Raw genomic sequence first — 19,057 nt, forward strand, 5'->3', positions numbered from 1 at the left:
TTTTAAGTTTTATTTAAGGGTAAGAAAATTAATTTAAAAAACCATTTATAACAATAAAGTTGTATTATAATAATAAATACAACATTAAACGTCTAATAGTTTTATAAGCGTTACTAACCTTGAAGTCATATAGAAAATACATACAAGTATTTAGATCTAGGTCTAGGTGAGTAATGAAATGTATTATTATATGAAATGATTTATTATTTATATGAGGGTAACAAAATAAAATAAAAACATAATAATATCAGCTGTTGAAAACTATAACAATTCCCTAGTCACTTCCATAGTTACTTGGTAACTGGTTACCGAATATAAATATTTTAATAAATTATTCAGTCCAAAAACTTTACAATTACGTAAAATTTTAATAAAAAAACTCACATTTATTTGTATATTTTATATTTATTTTTGTTTAATAAATGTCTAGAACACCGATAAAGTAAATTCAGTAGCAAACAAGTCCGTTTGCAGTTTATTGCTTTTTCTGGCTTGTGCCTTGACTTACGAATATGTCTCTATATACGAGTAATATGAGTATATTTAACGATTTTAGTTATGAAAAAAGAAATGCCGTTGTTATAATAACAGTTGTAGTTGATTATGAGTATTTTTAAGTAAGTAAGTAATTCGTTTTACAGTTGTAGTGGAAATTTGGATAATTAGATTCCCACAAGGATACAGTATACTGCGCTTCTTTCTGCAACATATCGGTTATTCTAGGGATATATATATAACCCATACCCATACACAATAGGCAAACAATCAAAAATAGCCGCTACGTACTAATCAACAAATTTCTCGTCCCATTCCATTGATTATTTATAATTTTTAAATATTTCTTAAATATTCTCAAGCACTTTGAATACAATTTGACGTGGCTTAAAAATAAATCTCATATTTAAATTGTGTGTACGTTTTCAACGGAATCTCAAAATTGCAAGGAAGATATTTGGCTTAATTTTCATTATAGGTTAAAGTTAATTTCTAGAATTACATATGTAGCTAAGGGTGTTAGGAATTGTGCTATATACTTATAAAAAAGAAATTAAAATTAAATAAATTAAAAGAAAACGAAAAGAAATTATAAGTTTTGCTTGGGTTTTCGTTTATTTTCGAATCAATATTCTTATGGAACTTAGCTAATAAATTCTGCTAGGAAAATGATAATGTTAAAAATTCTTTAAAGAATAATATCGAGATTAAAGTTTGATTTTTGTTGGTGTTTTTCCGTTTCGTTTTATACAAATCGAACTTACAAGACTACGAAATGAATTTTCACTAAGGTACGAAAAACAATGACAATTTACTATCAATTTGTTTTGTTTTTAATTCTAAACAAGGTTCTAGGCCCGAGCTGAGGGAAGGTTGCTCACAAAGTGGATATGTTCTTTTGTTTGTTGGAAAACTTAAAGGCTGTGACAACTTTCTGGCTTGGTCCCTTCCCCAGCTGAAACCCCTTTGCTCTCCATTTAATTCACATAGTCCGAAACTAAAGTTGATAAACTAGTTTACAAATTTAAAGGCTAATCTGTTGATGCATGATCTCACATAAAAAACAATGTACATACATGTATATAAACTAGACCTGCTTTAATCTTATCTTCTTGGTAATAATTGTTACCCCCGAATAACAGCAAAATGAACAGCATAATGAATTTTGGTTTTTCCATCTTTCCGCACGAGTCTTCTACATATTCCATTCCATTAATTAACGATCTTAACCCCTGACTTATACAGCGTGTATAAGAGTCATGGTTGTAGAGGTATGTTTGTATGAGTTATAAGATGATTTCCGTCGAGCTTTGCTGCAGTGGATCGCACTGATACGCCTCCGAACTGGGCACCGGAGAATATTTGGAGTTCCTCTTGCCACTGGTCGTCGAGTTGGAGCTGGTAGTGGCTGACGTTGTGGTGGTGTAGCTATAGGTGGTTCCGCAGCCATTCAAACTGGTCACAGTGCTCACTAGTCCCGCTCCCGGTCCCGGATACTTGGCCACGGTAACCACACTGGGCGTCAACGTGGCCGTAGAGGAATCATTACTCTCCGCACTTCTGGGTGGACATCCCTTTTTGGCAGTGGATTTCCTGCGCACCGGCGTCTCCTGCAGCACGGCCGACTTCCTTATGGTCTGCTGCAGCAGAGCATTCACATCGATGGCTGGCCAGGCGACCAGCGAGACACTTCGTCATAAAGAGCTGTCCACAGGAGAAGCGGCGCGTTTGTGTTTGGTATGCGGATTGCGAGGATTCAAGTGTTTGCAGGACGGCTGTATATCCACATCCCTTTCCTTTGAATCCTTTGGCTTCTCTTCCTTGATGGGATAAGAGGTGGTGGCTCCTCCAGCGGTGGACGATAGCGAGAAGTATTCGGCGGACTGGCTTAGAGAGGAGGCATCGGCATCGGTTAGATTACCGCCACCATTATCATCGCTCCTCATTGTATGATCTGCATGATCCATAAAGGAAGACCTGTGGGTGCTAAGGGGTGTCAATGTACTGCTGTGCATATCCTCACCCTCCTGAGAGGGAGTTATCGTGTGATCAGCAGCGGTACAAAAACTTTCCCTTTGCCCTGTGGTTTCATCATCATCTTCATCGTCAGCCTCCTCCTCTTCCTCGTCCTCGCCTTCCTGGGAGCCAGAGCCGCAACAGCAGCTGGAATTGTGGCACGAACAGAAGCTGCCTCGCCTACACTCATGACACTCTGCCGAAACGGTCATTTCATGGACCTGACCCTCCAGATGATCCTCATCCAAGCTGCTGCAAGAACAGGAACTCGAGCAACTGCTGCAGTAATCCTGCCCAGGTTCGGCCATGAACCTCTTCCTCTTGATTCGCACGCATTCATTTCTCGCTGGCGCCGAGGCTGGATTTCCTCGCTTTGTGGAGCTGCTCGAGCTTGTATTTGGCGGCTGAGTTAGTTGGGTCTCATCCTCCGGCAAATGATGGGAGCCCATACGCACATCGTCATCGTCGTCGTCGTGGGAGAGCTCATCGGTTTCGATGGTTGTGTTGGAATTCAGAGAGCCTCGCCTGTGACGATGCTGTTCTCGCAGAGGTGCCATTATAATCGGCTTCACACCTTCGCTGGCTACCTTATAGGGAAAATTAGAGGTGGCCGTGCTGCTGTTATTCTCCTCACAATCCTCGCTCATCGTTGCCGCATCGATCTCAATGGCTATGGCCTGATGATGATGATGCATTCCCTCCTCGCTGGAGTCCAAGGAAGACTTTGTTGTTGTTGTTGTTCATTGGAAGCATTTGGTTGGGATTCGTTTGCTTAATGGGTAAATGCTGATTGTGATTATGCCGATGGTGGCTGTGACTCCTTTTCTGGTGCAGCAGAGCTCTCCTCTTTGTGCTTCTGTAGTGACAATGATGATGATGGTGATGATGATGCCTATGACAATGGCAGTGATGATGATGTGTGGTAATTACACAGCAGCAACTGCCGCCATCTGATCTGGTTTGCGTGGCATTATTGCGCTGCTTCCTTCGACAGCAGCTGCTACTTGTCTCCTGACCACCAGCACCAATCAATCGCTGCTCCTTGGAGGCCGGTGAATGCACAATGACCACCTCCAAAGCTGCGGCCATGCTGCTGTCATCCTTACTCTTGCCACTGCCGCCTGGTCTGGGCAACATCTTGTTATTATTGTGATACTGGAACGCTCGATTATCGTGGCACTGACCAAAGTCCAGCACCTTGAAGTGCTCATCGTCTGCCCGCGCGGTGAGTAAATGGTCATCTCCACTGCTGCTCACGGTAACGGGTAGCGATAGTTGATGCTCCTCGGAATGGGATATATGTAGATCATGGGGATGGACGTGCTGTGGCTGTTCTTCGGGGGCAAACTGCTAATCGCCGCGTCGCAAATCACGCGGCTTGGAATTCTTACGGTAGAACCACACCTGTGAGAGGATCGCAATGTCCAAGCTGACCTGGAGGTAACAAGAGCAATTTAGTAGGTATATTTCTATTTATTTAAACTATGCCATATTTACCTGCAGCGTGCCACAGATCCAGAATTGCGATGGTGCTTTCCTAACAATAAAGTAACCAGTCTTAAACATATCACCGAGCGTCCACATGATCACCATGTGTATGCTCATTCCATATGTTGATTTATTCTTAAAATTGCGCAGAAATTGCGGCGCCCCTAAATAGAAAATGTATAAAAATAAATTTAATGAGTGACGGAGAAATTTATGGAGTTGTGTCTTACCCAACATGGCCTCGGTGAAGACGGCCACAAAGCCCATGGATTCCATGAACCAATGTACGGACAGCATTAGATATGTTATAGCGGCACCCACGGCCCAAACGACGAGCATAAAGTCCAGATACGATTGGAAATCTGTCCAGCTCCAAAAGTATTTGAAATCAAGGTCTAAAAAAGAGAATTTAATAGGATTATAGATTTAATATATGCAAGTATACAATTGTTCTGGTTCTATCTTAATATTTTTAATATATTCAGGGATGCCAAAGAATGGCATTGAATTTAAACGACTTGAAATGAGATCCTTAAAAAATGCTACATCAAGATGTGCTTTGTATTTGGATTCTTTAATATATCATTGCATACTTTCAGATACACTTTATAATTTATTTAGAATATAGCAATTTTTCTGTGACACACTTGGCTTTTTAACCTGACCAAAATGGAAATTATTTTTCCTTAAATAAAAACAAAAGCTTTTGTAAACTGTTATATATTTTAAGGAAAATCTTATTATTTTCCCAAATTTATATAGCCTTAAATAGGCGTTGCATAAATATTTTCCCTAGCTCCTGTTGTGTGGGGTCAAAGGTCATGACCCCCTACAATTTAAAGCTCTTTAAATTGTTCAAAGCCAGAAGCCACAAACAGAAGGCACCGACTTGGGACTGCTACAGATGCCAGCACAACCAGTTGGAAATCAATTTTCATTATCTTTGCCTGCTTTTAGGCGCTGCACAATTTACGACAAGCAAATGTACAACAAAGAGAAGCCCAAGGCGTGCCAATATAATTAGCTTGCCATCGACGTGGGTGCTGTATATATACATAAGATATATATATATATATATATATATATATTGTTCATTGATCAATTTAACCGCGACACCCTCCTTCTAACCCAGTTACTGAGCTTTCTATTTACTGATAAGAAGTAATGAAGGAGAAGAAATAAAAGCGGACAGCAAGCGAGCGCCTCATAAAGATAAAGTATGATAAAAATAGCAGAAGGCGGAGCTCCCTAGATTTCTCCAATGTTTGGGTGGAATTGCAATTCCCTTATACACTGACCCTGCCCACAGTTTTTTTTATATTTTATATCAATCTATTGTACAGACTGACACAGGAAATTTCCGTCAATTAAGTGGAAACTTTGTCTACCTTTCAATGGGAATTTAAAATGGGTGTATCAGAGACATTAAAATCTAGGGCAATAGGGTAGAGTAACTAACTGAGGATATATATATATACTAAGTAGGATGTATAGAAAGGGAAAGTTGGATATGATATCATTTTAGATCTCGAATTCGTTTCGTTAAATTATATTACAAAAGTATCTCAAATTAAACCAAATTCGTTTCGAAGAAGTATCTGCTGTTACCACTTAATAAGGCCCATAAAAGTAGGCAACATATTTTATAACACTCTAATATTAGGTATTCCATAGTCGATGCGCTATGTAACAAAGTTAACCCCCTTAGGAATCGCTGCAGTTGACTCACCGTTTAGATAATGCCTGGAGCGAACTCGCTTCAGGACACTGCCACCCGCCTCCGTGGAGACCGAGGCTCCCGTATCCGTGTCGGTCATCACCTTGGGCAAATGCAGTTCATCGCCTGTGGAATCGATGGAAGAGGTTGACATGTTTATCCTCTGTCAGGATAGTTTAAAAAAAAGGAACTCACCTCGCAGGGCGTGCTCACGGTTATTGGCATTAACCCGCTTCACCTTCACGCACAGATGGATCATCAGGAACATGGTCACGTTCATCACGACACTCTGCACCAGCAGTGGAAGCTCATAGCGGCTGGAGAACCTGCAACAAGGAACAATGGGGAAATGAGGTAAAGGTCAATCAGAAAGGTTAACATAAAATTACATTATAATTGGCATATGGCAGACACTGCCCGGTGGGACAGTATTCCGTGGTGGACTTAATTTAAGAGTTATTTAATTGCAATATTTGCTATTAAAGAAAATCTATACTACATATATTAAAATAAACTTTTTTTATTGCTTGAAAATACAGTCGAGTCCCGATAATTCGTACCCCGCTAAATCGAAAATCGCAATAATTCGTAAAAAATTCTGTCCGCCTGAAAAAAACTCGTTAATTCGTAAAAATTCCATACATTTTGGTCCCCTCGTTAATTCGTATTATTTGGCGCAACGCAAAGAATATTGAATGTCTTATAAATCGTAATTTTGTTTCGTAACCTCTTATAAATCGTAATGCAATGCGAAATTTTTTGTAGTTATAGCACCGTTAGATTTTGCAGACAGCTATTATTTTAAGGCTTGAATTTTTTTTTTTATAATTTAATGTTCCTGCTTAATTGTTTAATTTTTTATTATTATAATTTTATGTTCTTGTTTAATTTTCCTTTAATTTGAAAAACGTACAAATGAATGTACATACTTATAATGTTTGTTTAATTTGAATAAAGTTAAATACATATGCAAACATGATGTGAAATGTAAAAACGCCGGTTATTCGACTCTTTCATTTTTGAGCCCCGTTAAATAGAAATCTCGATAAGTCGAATTCCCGTCTAATTCGTAAAAAAAGTGATCCCCTTGCCATTTCGAATTATCGGGACTCGACTGTAGTAGAATATATTGTATGTTTTAAATAGTCCATCAATAGGAATCATATAAGTAGGAGAACTCCTTAGCCATTTTTAATACCTAATACACACTCGCCTCGATTGGCATTCCACGGGGCATTAAAAAAGCATAAAAAAGGTATTATTATTTATCACCCTCACGGCTGACAACTTCCTGGGCCTAAAATGTAAGTACTACTAATTGACAGGTGCTTGAAGGCAGACCCAAACAAGTGATTGATGTGTGCGACCAACAGCATAATTCACTCACGAACCAAATCGATTATGGGGGCCCTGCAGCAAAGCTTAATGTAACATATATGTTTGTAATATATTTACTATATATATATAATTTTAACCCCGAGAAGAGGCAAACAAAATCCCAGGACTGTGTCAAGCGTCACTGTCATAAATCTGACAGATGCCAAGTGGGTGAAAGTGGGGAGTGCGCCTCGTCCCCGGACAATGAATGAAACGTGTTGAGCATTTGGCAAAGCCACCAGACAAAGGCCTAACAAACCAGAAATTTGCTGGGGATTTGTTTGTTGTTTGTTGGCTGTGTGTAAGTCCGGCAAAAAAGTCATTCCCAAGTGTTATTAAAAAAAATGCGACAATTTGTTGGCATTCCGCTGGTCCCCACAACGCCCTCGGATTTGTGTGCCCAACTGTTATACAGCTGTCGTTGCCAATCACGCACCAGCAGATAGCATACATTTCCGCGTTACTTCCGATTATCGGATGGGAACTAGGGGGTGTTGCCTGGAAGGACCAACTGCGGGTTATTTACCCTCCTCCTTTGGCATGTCGATAGTGCGGCATGGTATGGAAATTGAATTACAAGTTGTGCCAAGTCAATGTCATTCCATGGCTGTAAACGAGTCACCACATAAATCGCCTTTAAATGACATGCAAAATACATTTACATTTCGATTTCGTTAGCGGACTCAAAAGAGTTGTATAGTTTGAGGAAAATGGAGGAGAAAATGTGGATTAAGAGTTGGATTATAGGCAGTAAAATTGAAGAATTAGTAGAAATATAAAAAGGACTTTGTATAGGTTAAAGGATATGTAGATTTAAGTAAACATTGTTATACATATTATATTAAAGTTAAGGGTAAACATAAGTTTATTAAATGTCTACCCTACTTAACAAGTTAGTACCAAATTTGTTTCCTTTTAAACCAATTTCCCACAATTGCTAAGGCTTTACAACATTTAAAGCTCAGTTATAAAACGGCTTTGACGGTTTTCTCATCCTTGCTAAAATCCACTTGCTATGCTTAATGCTTTTTGTGTTTGTATAACAACTGCAATTTTCTGCAATGTTAACATTTTCATTGCAAACATTTCAATTTGTAGTCATCACTTGACTTCATGGCACAGGCAAAAAAAAATAAAGAAAGAAAGAAAACTAACCCCTCAAACAGCACATTTCCCTTAGTCACTAGTCCGGAATGGTTTGGCTTTACCTTTTAAATTGGCAAAAAAAAACACACACACCAACACCCCATTTCCACCCACTGGCATAACATTTTGCACGCTTCAACGTGTAAAATATGTCGTAAAAAATCGATAAAATTGTATACGTGCACACTGCACAAGTTCGCTTTTGAGCTGAGCCTGTAATGTAAACAATTTCCCAACTACTACTACTACCAGGTAGCGCACAGAAACACCTAATTTCCCCCCAGCCCAGTCCCATGTCCCACCTGCATATTTGGAGCTCACTTTCAATGGCAATTTGTACAAATAGCCGCAACAATTTAACTAAATAGGTGAGCTCCAAAAAAGAAATGTCACTTAGTCTTGATGAAAGTTTTATTGATAGAATTTGCCAGAGGGAGGGTCTTGGGACTGTCAAATTAAGTCGAAGGAGGGAAGTCAGGCAATTTGTAAACTGTTATACACATGTGAGAGGGCTTTGTTTAGCTCTAGCTTAGTGTGTCTGTGTTCTTAGACATAATTAAAATTCAGCAAAAGCCTTCAGCGTGATGTTTACTCAAGTGTAGATGGGGTTTGTTTTCCACCTAATGAACAGTTTTACTCAGTATAAAAGAACTGAGAAATGGGGAATATTTTATTATAAGAATTATAACAGACTTATAACAGTATTATATTAGAATTATAGAACTGAGAATTTGAATTGTTTTGTTTATAGAATATTCTTGGATGTTTTAGTACTAAGAAAGTATGCATTAAGTTTTAGCTAAATATATTTACCTGAACTAAGAAGTAATCCTCATGTTATGTCTGCTTTTTCTACCATTTTGACCATAGCTGTATGGGTTTGTGTTTAAGCCAAGGTTAACACATTCCGCTTAACACAAATTTCATTTGGTTTAAACGTGCCGTGGAGGCCTGGGTAAGTAGGCTAAAACTCAGTGCGGACACACAAGTCCTCATCATTGTCTCACTTTAGTCTCACTGTGAAGGGGCTCCTAACTAACGGAACCAAAAGCACTTAAGTCCGTACATTCCGGTTATTTCGGAACCATGTTGTGTGTGTGTAATGTGTGTAGTGTGTGTCCGCCTCGAGAATTGTGTAAACACAAGTTGGCGCCTGATGAGCATAGTCAGAGAGGAGGGAAAAAAAAGAACCAACAAAGCAAAGCATAATTTTTCTCCATTGAATGGAATGGATTGCCTGCCTTCCCCCACTGTTGATGATGATGATGAATACCCATAACTGGGTCGATCTCAAATCTAGATGGGTTTTTTGCTAAGCTGTCAGCTGCTGCTATTCGAAATGACCTTGCCCGGGGATAAAAGATACAGTAAAACTACCAATGGCACAGTTAACTGGCAATTGCCAATGAAGTGAGCACACATAAAGTGTGTTAAGTTGGTGGGAATTTTAACAACTATTAAATTATCTATCAATCTGTATTTATTGCTACAAATTATCACATTTTAGTGTACGTTTTTGTCATTAAATTGTCAAATTGTCATATGCTAATTGGTAAATATTAGATGTTGTGACTAGAAAGCAGAAATCCAGACAGCTTTGCTATATTTCTTGCTAATATTAATATTAATACCCAAATATATATAGAAATTGATACAGAAAAGATGTCATAAAATATTTTATTATATCATTTGATTTGCTGAATGAAATTTAATGCAAGACGAGTGGTCCCACATGGCGGTCTAAGCCCATAAAACCCCAAAACCGTAAACAACAAACAAAAGATGCCAATCCACCAGAAATGCTGTGGGTGACTTTAGCCGGGGGAAAAACAACACTTTATTCCAATCTACGCCTCCTCAGAAAAGCCACCGTGGAAGCAATAGCGGAAACCAAGTCAAGAGCACACAAAGTCATAGGAGAAAAGATGAAAGGAAAAAAAAAGGACACAGGAAATGCCACAATTGAAAAGACAAAGCGAGTGAGCAAGGGGTATAATATATATATATATATATTCCCCTCCAGGCAAAAGCAAAACAATTTGCTGATTTGCATATGAAATGGAAAATTGTAGCCAGATATATACACACAATATCGAATTATTTATGACTCTGCAGATAACTTTTGAGCTGACTAAGTAAGCCTCCTTCCTACTTGCATTAAATTTTTACTCTCTGCACCAAGACCTACCACAATTTTATTGCCAGTAGTGGCCCGGGTGCAATATATATGTATATCCATCGAGCGGCTTATCAAAAGTGATTGAAAGTCATGCGCCTTAAAGGTTTGCCGGAAAATGTGTCAATGCCACACAGCTGCTTCTCGAAGCCAAGCGTGATAGTGCTGTTTTCAACTTTTTATTTTGACTTTTTTTTTATTTCCATTTCGCGCTTTTCCAACAGAGCCTGAGATTAAATGGTGGAATGGATGAAGCTGGAGCACTTTTGCTAGCGTAACTTATGAGTGAAAAAAAATCGATATGTGGGGGAAAAGTTTTGTAAGAGGGTTTAGGTTAAAAGAGAAGAATATGTCAATCGTTTGAGATACATTTTTGTATCATATGAATTCAGTTTATAACAGACTAAAAAGTCGCAAAACATAAATTTGAATACTTAGAAATTCAAAATAAAAACTGTTATACTATTACAAACTGTTATACAAATTGTTATATTGGCCTAAAATAAATATTTTGTACATAAAATTAATTTTATTTTAGTACAAAAATCTTTATAATATTTTAAAAACAACTGTTATACAAAAATCTTGATCATTTTGCTTAAATGTATTTATTCTTCTCCAAGTACTCTTCTCCAATCAAACATAAACAAATTCATTAACTTTTAATACCACTTAAGAGCCCCTTGAGCACACCCAAAAGGCTTAAATTAAGTTATATAAAGAAAGCCTCTTATACCCAAAAGCATAACCAGAAAATCAATGAACCCTGTTCGTTTTTTCTTGGACACAAAATAAAATATTAAAGCAATGCCACAGAAACCTATGAAATTTAATATTCTTTAAGTTGAGAACACGCAGAGATTATCTCTATATCTATACTATATTCTAATTGAGAAATTGAAATCTATGTCTGTTGGCATCGTGCAAACATTTGCGTCACTCAACGTCGACGCCGCACATTTTTTGCATGCAAAGAAGCCACATCATGGAGGTGAGACCCAGAGTGATTGCGATTGTTCATTCAGCAGGCCAAAGGCGTAATCATCGAACGGACACGGACATGGACACCGGATTGACGGGCACTGTTTAGACTTTTCGATTAGTTGTACACACAGGCGAGGTATTTTTGCGCCATCGCCAGCAAAATTACAAAATCTGTTAAGAGTCTCCAGGGTCGCTGGGAAAATGGCAAAAGTAACCTCCTTTGGAAACGTAAACTGGCATTAAAATTCAATTAGGGCAACGTCTCCGGCATAAAGCTTAACAAAAGGCAAAAGGTTAACGTGTTTTTTTTTGTTTTAGAACGCTTTAATTGTCTGTCCTTTCCGCACCTGTGACCGACATTTTAGGGATTGTCCCAAAGCACGCAAACAGCACTCTCTCTGCTTTTAATTACGCAAAAATCTTTAAGCACAAATTCATTTATTCAGCAGATAAGAAGCGGGTTGTCTGACCTAACCGCACCCTGGTTATCAGCCAGGCTCTAACATTAAAAGCAGAACTTTGGCCTGAAACGTAGGGAAAGCTATTGAGATAATGCCTTCAAATCGGCTTAGGCATCCATAATGGTTGCCTTTTGAAAACTACTCTATGTAATGCACCAGATAACCTCTGGGGGGTCATCCCAATCTAAGTATTAATGCCAAAGAGAAACGGAAACTGATAATTGGCTCAATTAAATAGAGAGTTTTTGGGGTGCTCGAATGAGCTCACAATTAGGGCGATTAATTAAGAGAGGGATTGCGAGAAAATTGTGGTTTAATGTTAGTTGAAAGACGCATTTTCCACAGGCCCATTATCTCCACTTGGTTACTGTTAAAATTTAAGTGGTTAAGTAAGCTAATAAATGGCTTGGCAACTAGCTAATTCTAATGTAAACTTTAAGCTTGTTTATGTGGAAAATCTCATCAAGAAATGTTAATGCCTAGCCCCTCGCAATGTACTGATAATAAGTGTTATACACTCATTAAGAAATGTGTTTTAAATACGTACTTTAAACTTTGCTATTTATAAAAAAAACATTGTTAGCTATACTTCTGGTATACTTTGTAAGTTTCTTTGATTATTAAAAACTTTTTCCTATATATAACTTTACCTTCTTCACACAGAACCTTTTCTATCCTAAAAATAATTACATAAACTTTGCTTAAACAAAACCAACTTGAATTTCAAGTGCTCTTAAAAGTTAACAAAGCAAAACTTGTGCCAAGACAAGTTTTCATATATCGAAATTATAAATCCTCCTCCGTCATCCGAACAACATTTCAACGAATCAAGTGCAATGTCGTTGCTATATAGCAAACAAAAAAAAAACACCAAAATGGGAAAAACAAAATAATCAACAACCATAAAAACCAGAACACCGGGAACTGGGAACAACATCATCATCAGAAACCACATTGACTTCAGGCCAGCGGTCGTAACCAGTTTCTAAAAATCTAATTTGCATGCGATGCGAAAATAAGCAACCAAAAAAAAACCGTAAACATTTATGGGCCCATACGCAAGTCAGGTTTGTTGGTCAGCGAATATATATACTTATATATATATATATATATATATAAGACCTACCCCCAAAAATTAATTGGAATATTCCCTCCCACAAAGCTGCCTTTTCGCCACCCACAAAACCTTGACCTTCGGCGAGAAACTGTCCAACAAAGTTGTTTGCTTTTGGAAATTATTACGCTTTTCTCTTTTTTTGGGAGGCAAAAGTTAATGATAAGTATTAATAATGAATACCGCAGGAAAGTGGGCCAAATCTTGTATAAATAAATGTGAATGAAAGTTGAAAACTTGCTTAATAAATTATTTAAAAAAATTTTTGATTAGATTAGAAAGTGCCTTCCCATTCTTATTTTTCATTGATAAGCAAATTATAAATTACGAAATAATGTCATATGTAGATATACCCCATAATCATATCTATTCAAAATGTATTATCTTTTTGCTGTCATATCTGGGAATCCAAGGGATTACGTATAGAGTAGCAACTACTTTTGATAAGTTTTACGTAAACAAATTAATTGGTTGGAGTAGTCATAGTCGCCTGATGGCGAGACATGGACTATCTTGACACCCACACACGCGTAGTCCCTGGTACAATAGTACTGATAAGAAATGAGAGGGAATAACAAGTCCAAGTAGAAGTCAAAACCATCATAAACTTGGACTGGGAAATGAGGCGATACTAGCAACTAGATTGCATGGGAAGTGTCATTACAGATAGGCATAGGAAATCAACCGACTCTATTCTATATATTCTATATAGTGTGTTGGTTGTTCAGATTGCTTATCACAAAGGGAAGTGATTGTGTAAAGTATTTCGACACCAAATAATTAAGGAAATCGAGTGTTTCGCTGGGAGATACAATTGAAAATAAGAAAGGAGTAGTTCTATTACATTTTCATTACAACTTAAACTTAACAAATTGGTTTCTGTTTAATTTTAACAATTTACTCATTAAATTAAATGTTTCTTTAAGTATTGCTTTCATTAATAGGCCATATTTCATCATTACATTTTTAAACAGAAGAATCCAATTAGTCAGAAATTTTTCACATTATTACTTTTTCGGATTGCTCAACTTTTCCCTTCTCCCTTTCCTCTGAAACTTGATTGCCTTATGAGTGTTGAAATATATATACAAAGTTCAATGAACCCCCAAGTTCTCAAACTTAACCCTTCACTTTAACCTCACTAACTTTAGCCTCATATCGTGTTGTGTTGTAATATAAAAAGTTTTGCTTAATTATTTTTATGCACAAGTTTTGCAACAATTTCAAGTAATTACGTTCCTAAGCTCTAATATAAGTTTATGAATATTTAACAAATTTTTGAATAGTAAAAATTTTAATTACAATTTTGTTAAGTGTGATCGCCTCCCCTAGTCACTGACAAATTGTGTAAATATTTGAGCAAATGTTGGCATGAAAATTACAAATATAGAAATGACTATGACTGGCCACTGTCTGAGTCGAACTAGCAGCTTGTATACTTTATATATATATATACACATATATGTACGATCTATTGTTATATGCGGGATATGAAAGTGTAAATTATAATTCATTTTCTAAACCAAGCCGTAGACTTGTATAGTCACGCCCCACTGACCTGACCAACTAACGATTGAGTCATAATTTTTGCCAAGAAAACCTTTTTAGGGAAACCTGATTCCGCTTTGTTGACTCTGGTCAAATAAATAAACTTCAGTTCGGTGAAAATATATATTTATATACTACGCTTCACGAATTTCTGATATATTTATAAGAAACTACATCTAACGCCAACTTTGAGTTACTTTTGATGGGTTAATTAAAGGAAAGTTGTATATATCTATAGGTTTTTGAAATATTACTAGCTTATCACAATTAATACATTTATTTGGGAACTGAGAAATAAGATCCTATTTTTATTAACATGATTATTTTTTATGTTTCATATAGCTTTGCTTGGAAACAGTTTAAAAATAACTTAAAGTTTTCAAAAACCATTTCTAAGTAAAATTTTATTCAGATTGCAGTCACTGAGTACTCAAAAGTTAAGATAATCACTGAATGTTTTCCCAGAAATAAATATTTACAACCCTTCAGCGACACTCAAATGCTCTTGAAAATAATTTCCAAAAATGTAATCATAAAAGTGAACTATAAACCCAAAAATAAAATAAACTTTTCAGCTATTAAAATATTTTAAAAACTGATATTTCAAGCAATGAGATCATTTTGGGCTCTCAAAGTTATCCAATATAAAATATAAATATATAAATTTCGGTTATTATTGACATTCTATGGGGAGTAACAAGTGAAAACGAATCATGATTTAATCATTGTTAAATATGCATATATGTATATATATTCACGATCAGCAACAAAGGCAGGCACACTGACAATTATTTATAATGAAGACTGAGGGATGTGTCATTCTGTTCACTATCTTGTTCTCTTTGTTCGGAAAGTTTTTCCCTCGAGAGTAACATCGTGTACGAGTGTGTAACTTGTGTATATATACGAGTTTATATTTCTAGAGCGTTTAATAATTAATTGCAATTGCTGTACGAGGCTTGTCTAGCCACAAAAAAACACACAAAAATAGTGTAAGTGTTTTTGTGCAAATTGCAGTTGCAATTAACTGCAGGAAGGAACTTGCCAGTGGGTGTAAGAGGGGGACTCTATTGAAATTACTCGAAATAATAACAATTATCTTGGTTCAAGAAAAACTACTAATTACCGAATGCACTTCCTAATGGCATAAATAAATTAATTACAACTTCCTTTCATTGTTCTAGCCCTTAAATCGGGTTTTTTCGTGCACTAAAAGATCCCCCCCAGTTATTGTTTTTTTTTACTGCACAAAAACCCATTGAAACTCATCGCGTGTCGATTTAAACGCCTCCCCACAATGAATTCTCCATGAAGTCGTAAACGTCTATATATACAACAAAAATAAAATATATATAGGGTATATCGGGATTATTGGGACGCATTGCACACACAGCTGATTCACTTTACTAGCCGGCAACAATTTCAAACTAAATAATTAATTTATTGATTAGCCAGACAAATTGACGGCGTTACTAGAGACGAGACGACTAGGGCCACCAGTTGCTCCTTGTATATATTTTTTTATGCGTTCACATTTCACTCGATTTGTTAATATTTTATTTATAGGAAACGTAAGCGTTGCCATTCAAACAACTCATAACAGAAGGGGTAAACATAAAAAACGTAAACGTAAAAAAATACAGAAACCAGCTGGGCAAAAGGAGTTGACCCTGGTCTGAGTTAGCCTCAAAACAAAGCGGAATCAGGTGGGTCAAATTCCATAGGTTTATGCTTGAAATATATATTTTTAATATCAAAGTGTGTTCCCAATAAACAATAACAAACGTTTCAATCATTTTCAAAGGCAATACATTCAATTTAATATTTGTTTATTTGAGCGCTAAAAGCAGTTTCATCTGGTTTCAATGGCATTGTGACATTTTGAAAGATATTTTGCACATTCACTCAAATTGAATTAAAAATTTATTTCATTAAACTTGATTTATATCAGTCTCCCCCTCCCTCTAAATGATGAATCAACTTTTTATGACGGACAAAACATTTCCATAGTCATAAGGAATTACTGTTCAAAATTCATTTAATTTGGCACAAATTAATAACATTACTTGATCAATTTTAACAACTGAAACTTTAAAAGTATCTAAAAAACAAACCTTGAAATATTAAACAAAGAACCATGAAAAATTAGGCGTTGTTTATGAAATTAGCATCATGACTCTAGTAACTAACATCATTGGCTGCGGTTGTAAAAAAAAAACATTTAGATTGTGTTATCAATCATATATTCCACTAAAAACATCAGTTCCCCGGGAATCATTTTTCCCAATCAGCATGAGAGCTGATAAATCTTCTCATTAATTGTCATAAAACCAAGCGAAAATACCGATTATCGATGACATTGTGCCCAAATATCATATCGCAGGCCATGCAATAAAGATAAAACCCTCCCAGTCCAACAGTCCTTGAACGATTTCCAAACGCGATCTATAGTCTACGAAATCGGCCAGAAATCATGACAAAGCTATACCCAGACAGGGGGTGGTCTCAAGAGGTGGCAGCCGTAAAATAAAGTCGCGACAGGCCACGAGAGAATTCCGGGCGATAAGCCCAGTTTGTATAACCCCCCTTTTAGATAAGCCGAGATACGAGGTGTTTGCAGAGAGGGGTTTAGTCATCTCGCCAGGTAAGAATGTGCGAGTGAGAGTATTTGCAGGTATTTCAGATCTAACGGTGGTATGTACTTAACAATATATATGTAGAATTGTACGATTTACTATTCAGGTACATTTCTTGTCAAAATAGTCTTTGGAAAGAGTAATATTTTTACACTTTTATAAATGGGAAATCTATGATTTTAAAATACTTTCATAGCTTTGTATAGAGAACTTTGGTTGATGAAAAACAACTTTAAATTATATCATGAAAGCTCATTCTTTCTAAGATCTTTAAAATCAAGAATAATGAAATATCTACAATATTGTTTGATGATTGATTTATTTGTTCAAGGAAGCGAAACTGTATTATTTTTAGCTGAATTGCATATTGGAATGGCATCAAAGAAAAGTATCCAAAATAGGCGCATTTCTAATTTTAAGCATTTTAAGTGTTAGAATAAATTATTGTTTAGACAAAAATAATAATACACTGCAAGGCAAATAATCTAATATAATATTTTAGAATCTATTAAATATACATATGTATAATTTCATATTAAAATTTTTGCTACATTTTGTAAGAGCAATATTTACTTTTCTTAGAAGATTTTGAATGAAATAAAATCTAGTCAATCTCTGCTTTAACCTTCTAAGGTTTTTATATTATATATATATGTTAATTTAAAGTAAGGATCTAGACTTACCAGAAGAGTATTCTCAGTGAGTTGGCCACCAGCAACGCTAGACACACATATAGCGAGAATCCATCCGCATCCTGCGTCTTCTTGATCTCTATATATTGCGGTACATAGGGGATGACGCCCCCGATTACCATGGCAGAGGCGGCGGCCCAGCCGACCACATGGCCCACGGTGAGGCCCATTTCATCGTTGATGATCCAATCCATGTTGATTTATTTATTTGAACCTTTTATACTATATAAATTTGGTGTATAGTTTACTTTCAAATTGTTATTAGTTGTGCTGACGGATATGTTTGTTTATTTTATTTATATTAATTAATTTTGTTTTTATTTGTTGACTAGTTGATGGTTGTTAAGAAGCCGGCGTTTTGGAAGTTGTCGTTGTTTTGCATTATTTTATTTCGAACAGTGTACGCAGGAAGGTAAAGAAGAGGAAGTCAGCTGTGTGTTGTTATTGTTATTCTTGTTGTTGTCGCTCTTGGCTCGCGTTGATCTTTTTCTTTTGCACACGCACACACACTTGAGAGGCCGCACACCCACAATCGCACACACACAGAGACACACAGGTAGACGTGCGTTAGATATTTATTTTTCTCTCTCACTTTTTCTTTTATTTTTCGTATGTTTTTGCGATTTTTTGTTGTTTTTCTTTTTTTGCTTTCCGCGTTTTGTATTGAATTTTCCCCGAAAAACGCGCGCGCCCCTCTTGTATTTTCTTTTTGTGTTGCCTTTCTATGAATTGTCAGCAATTTTCCTGCGCACACATTTCTGGCAGCGGAAAACTCGGAACAAGAAAAACGGTGCTATCACAATTCGCTCCATTTCCACGCAAACACAACAACATCACTTGCATTTCATTTGTGTTCTCTGCATTTTCTTCGCTGCCTTTTAATTGAGTTAAATTTGTTGTTGTCGGATCCGGAAATTTTACGAAATACTATAATTCGGTCGCTAATTGTTTTCGTTCGCCGCGCTGTCTGCGTCTGCTTTCCGCCCGTCTTCCGGCGCCGTGTCCCTGATGAGCGTTTTCCTTTTATCTCGCCTGTGTTTGCATATTTTCTGCGAGTTTTGAAGGGAAAACCGTCCGCGGTTCAACCGCTCGCAAGAAAAATTTTGTTTGTTTGTTGTTGCAATTTGCTTTTACTTTAGTGTAACCGTTCATTAGTCTGGCATTTATCCGTAAAGAATGTATTTTTTCTTGCGACAGCTGGTCACAC

At 36.6% G+C, this 19,057-nt stretch overlaps 1 protein-coding gene across 1 annotated transcript; it reads right to left on the bottom strand.

The window, feature by feature from the left end:
* Positions 1-1,084: 1,084 nt before the first annotated feature.
* LOC110182677 (uncharacterized) lies at positions 1,085-18,966 on the bottom strand. The gene is given in 7 exon segments (XM_020950764.2): positions 1,085-3,237; positions 3,239-3,945; positions 4,009-4,163; positions 4,230-4,394; positions 5,729-5,842; positions 5,912-6,042; positions 17,842-18,966. Coding segments are annotated over 7 exon segments (2,523 nt in total). The 5' UTR covers positions 18,045-18,966; the 3' UTR covers positions 1,085-2,189.
* Between the last annotated feature and the right edge of the window lie 91 nt (positions 18,967-19,057).

Source organism: Drosophila serrata, unplaced genomic scaffold (assembly GCF_035046125.1).
Source record: "Drosophila serrata isolate PLE 108 unplaced genomic scaffold, ASM3504612v1 contig_249, whole genome shotgun sequence".
Classification (NCBI taxonomy): domain Eukaryota; kingdom Metazoa; phylum Arthropoda; class Insecta; order Diptera; family Drosophilidae; genus Drosophila; species Drosophila serrata.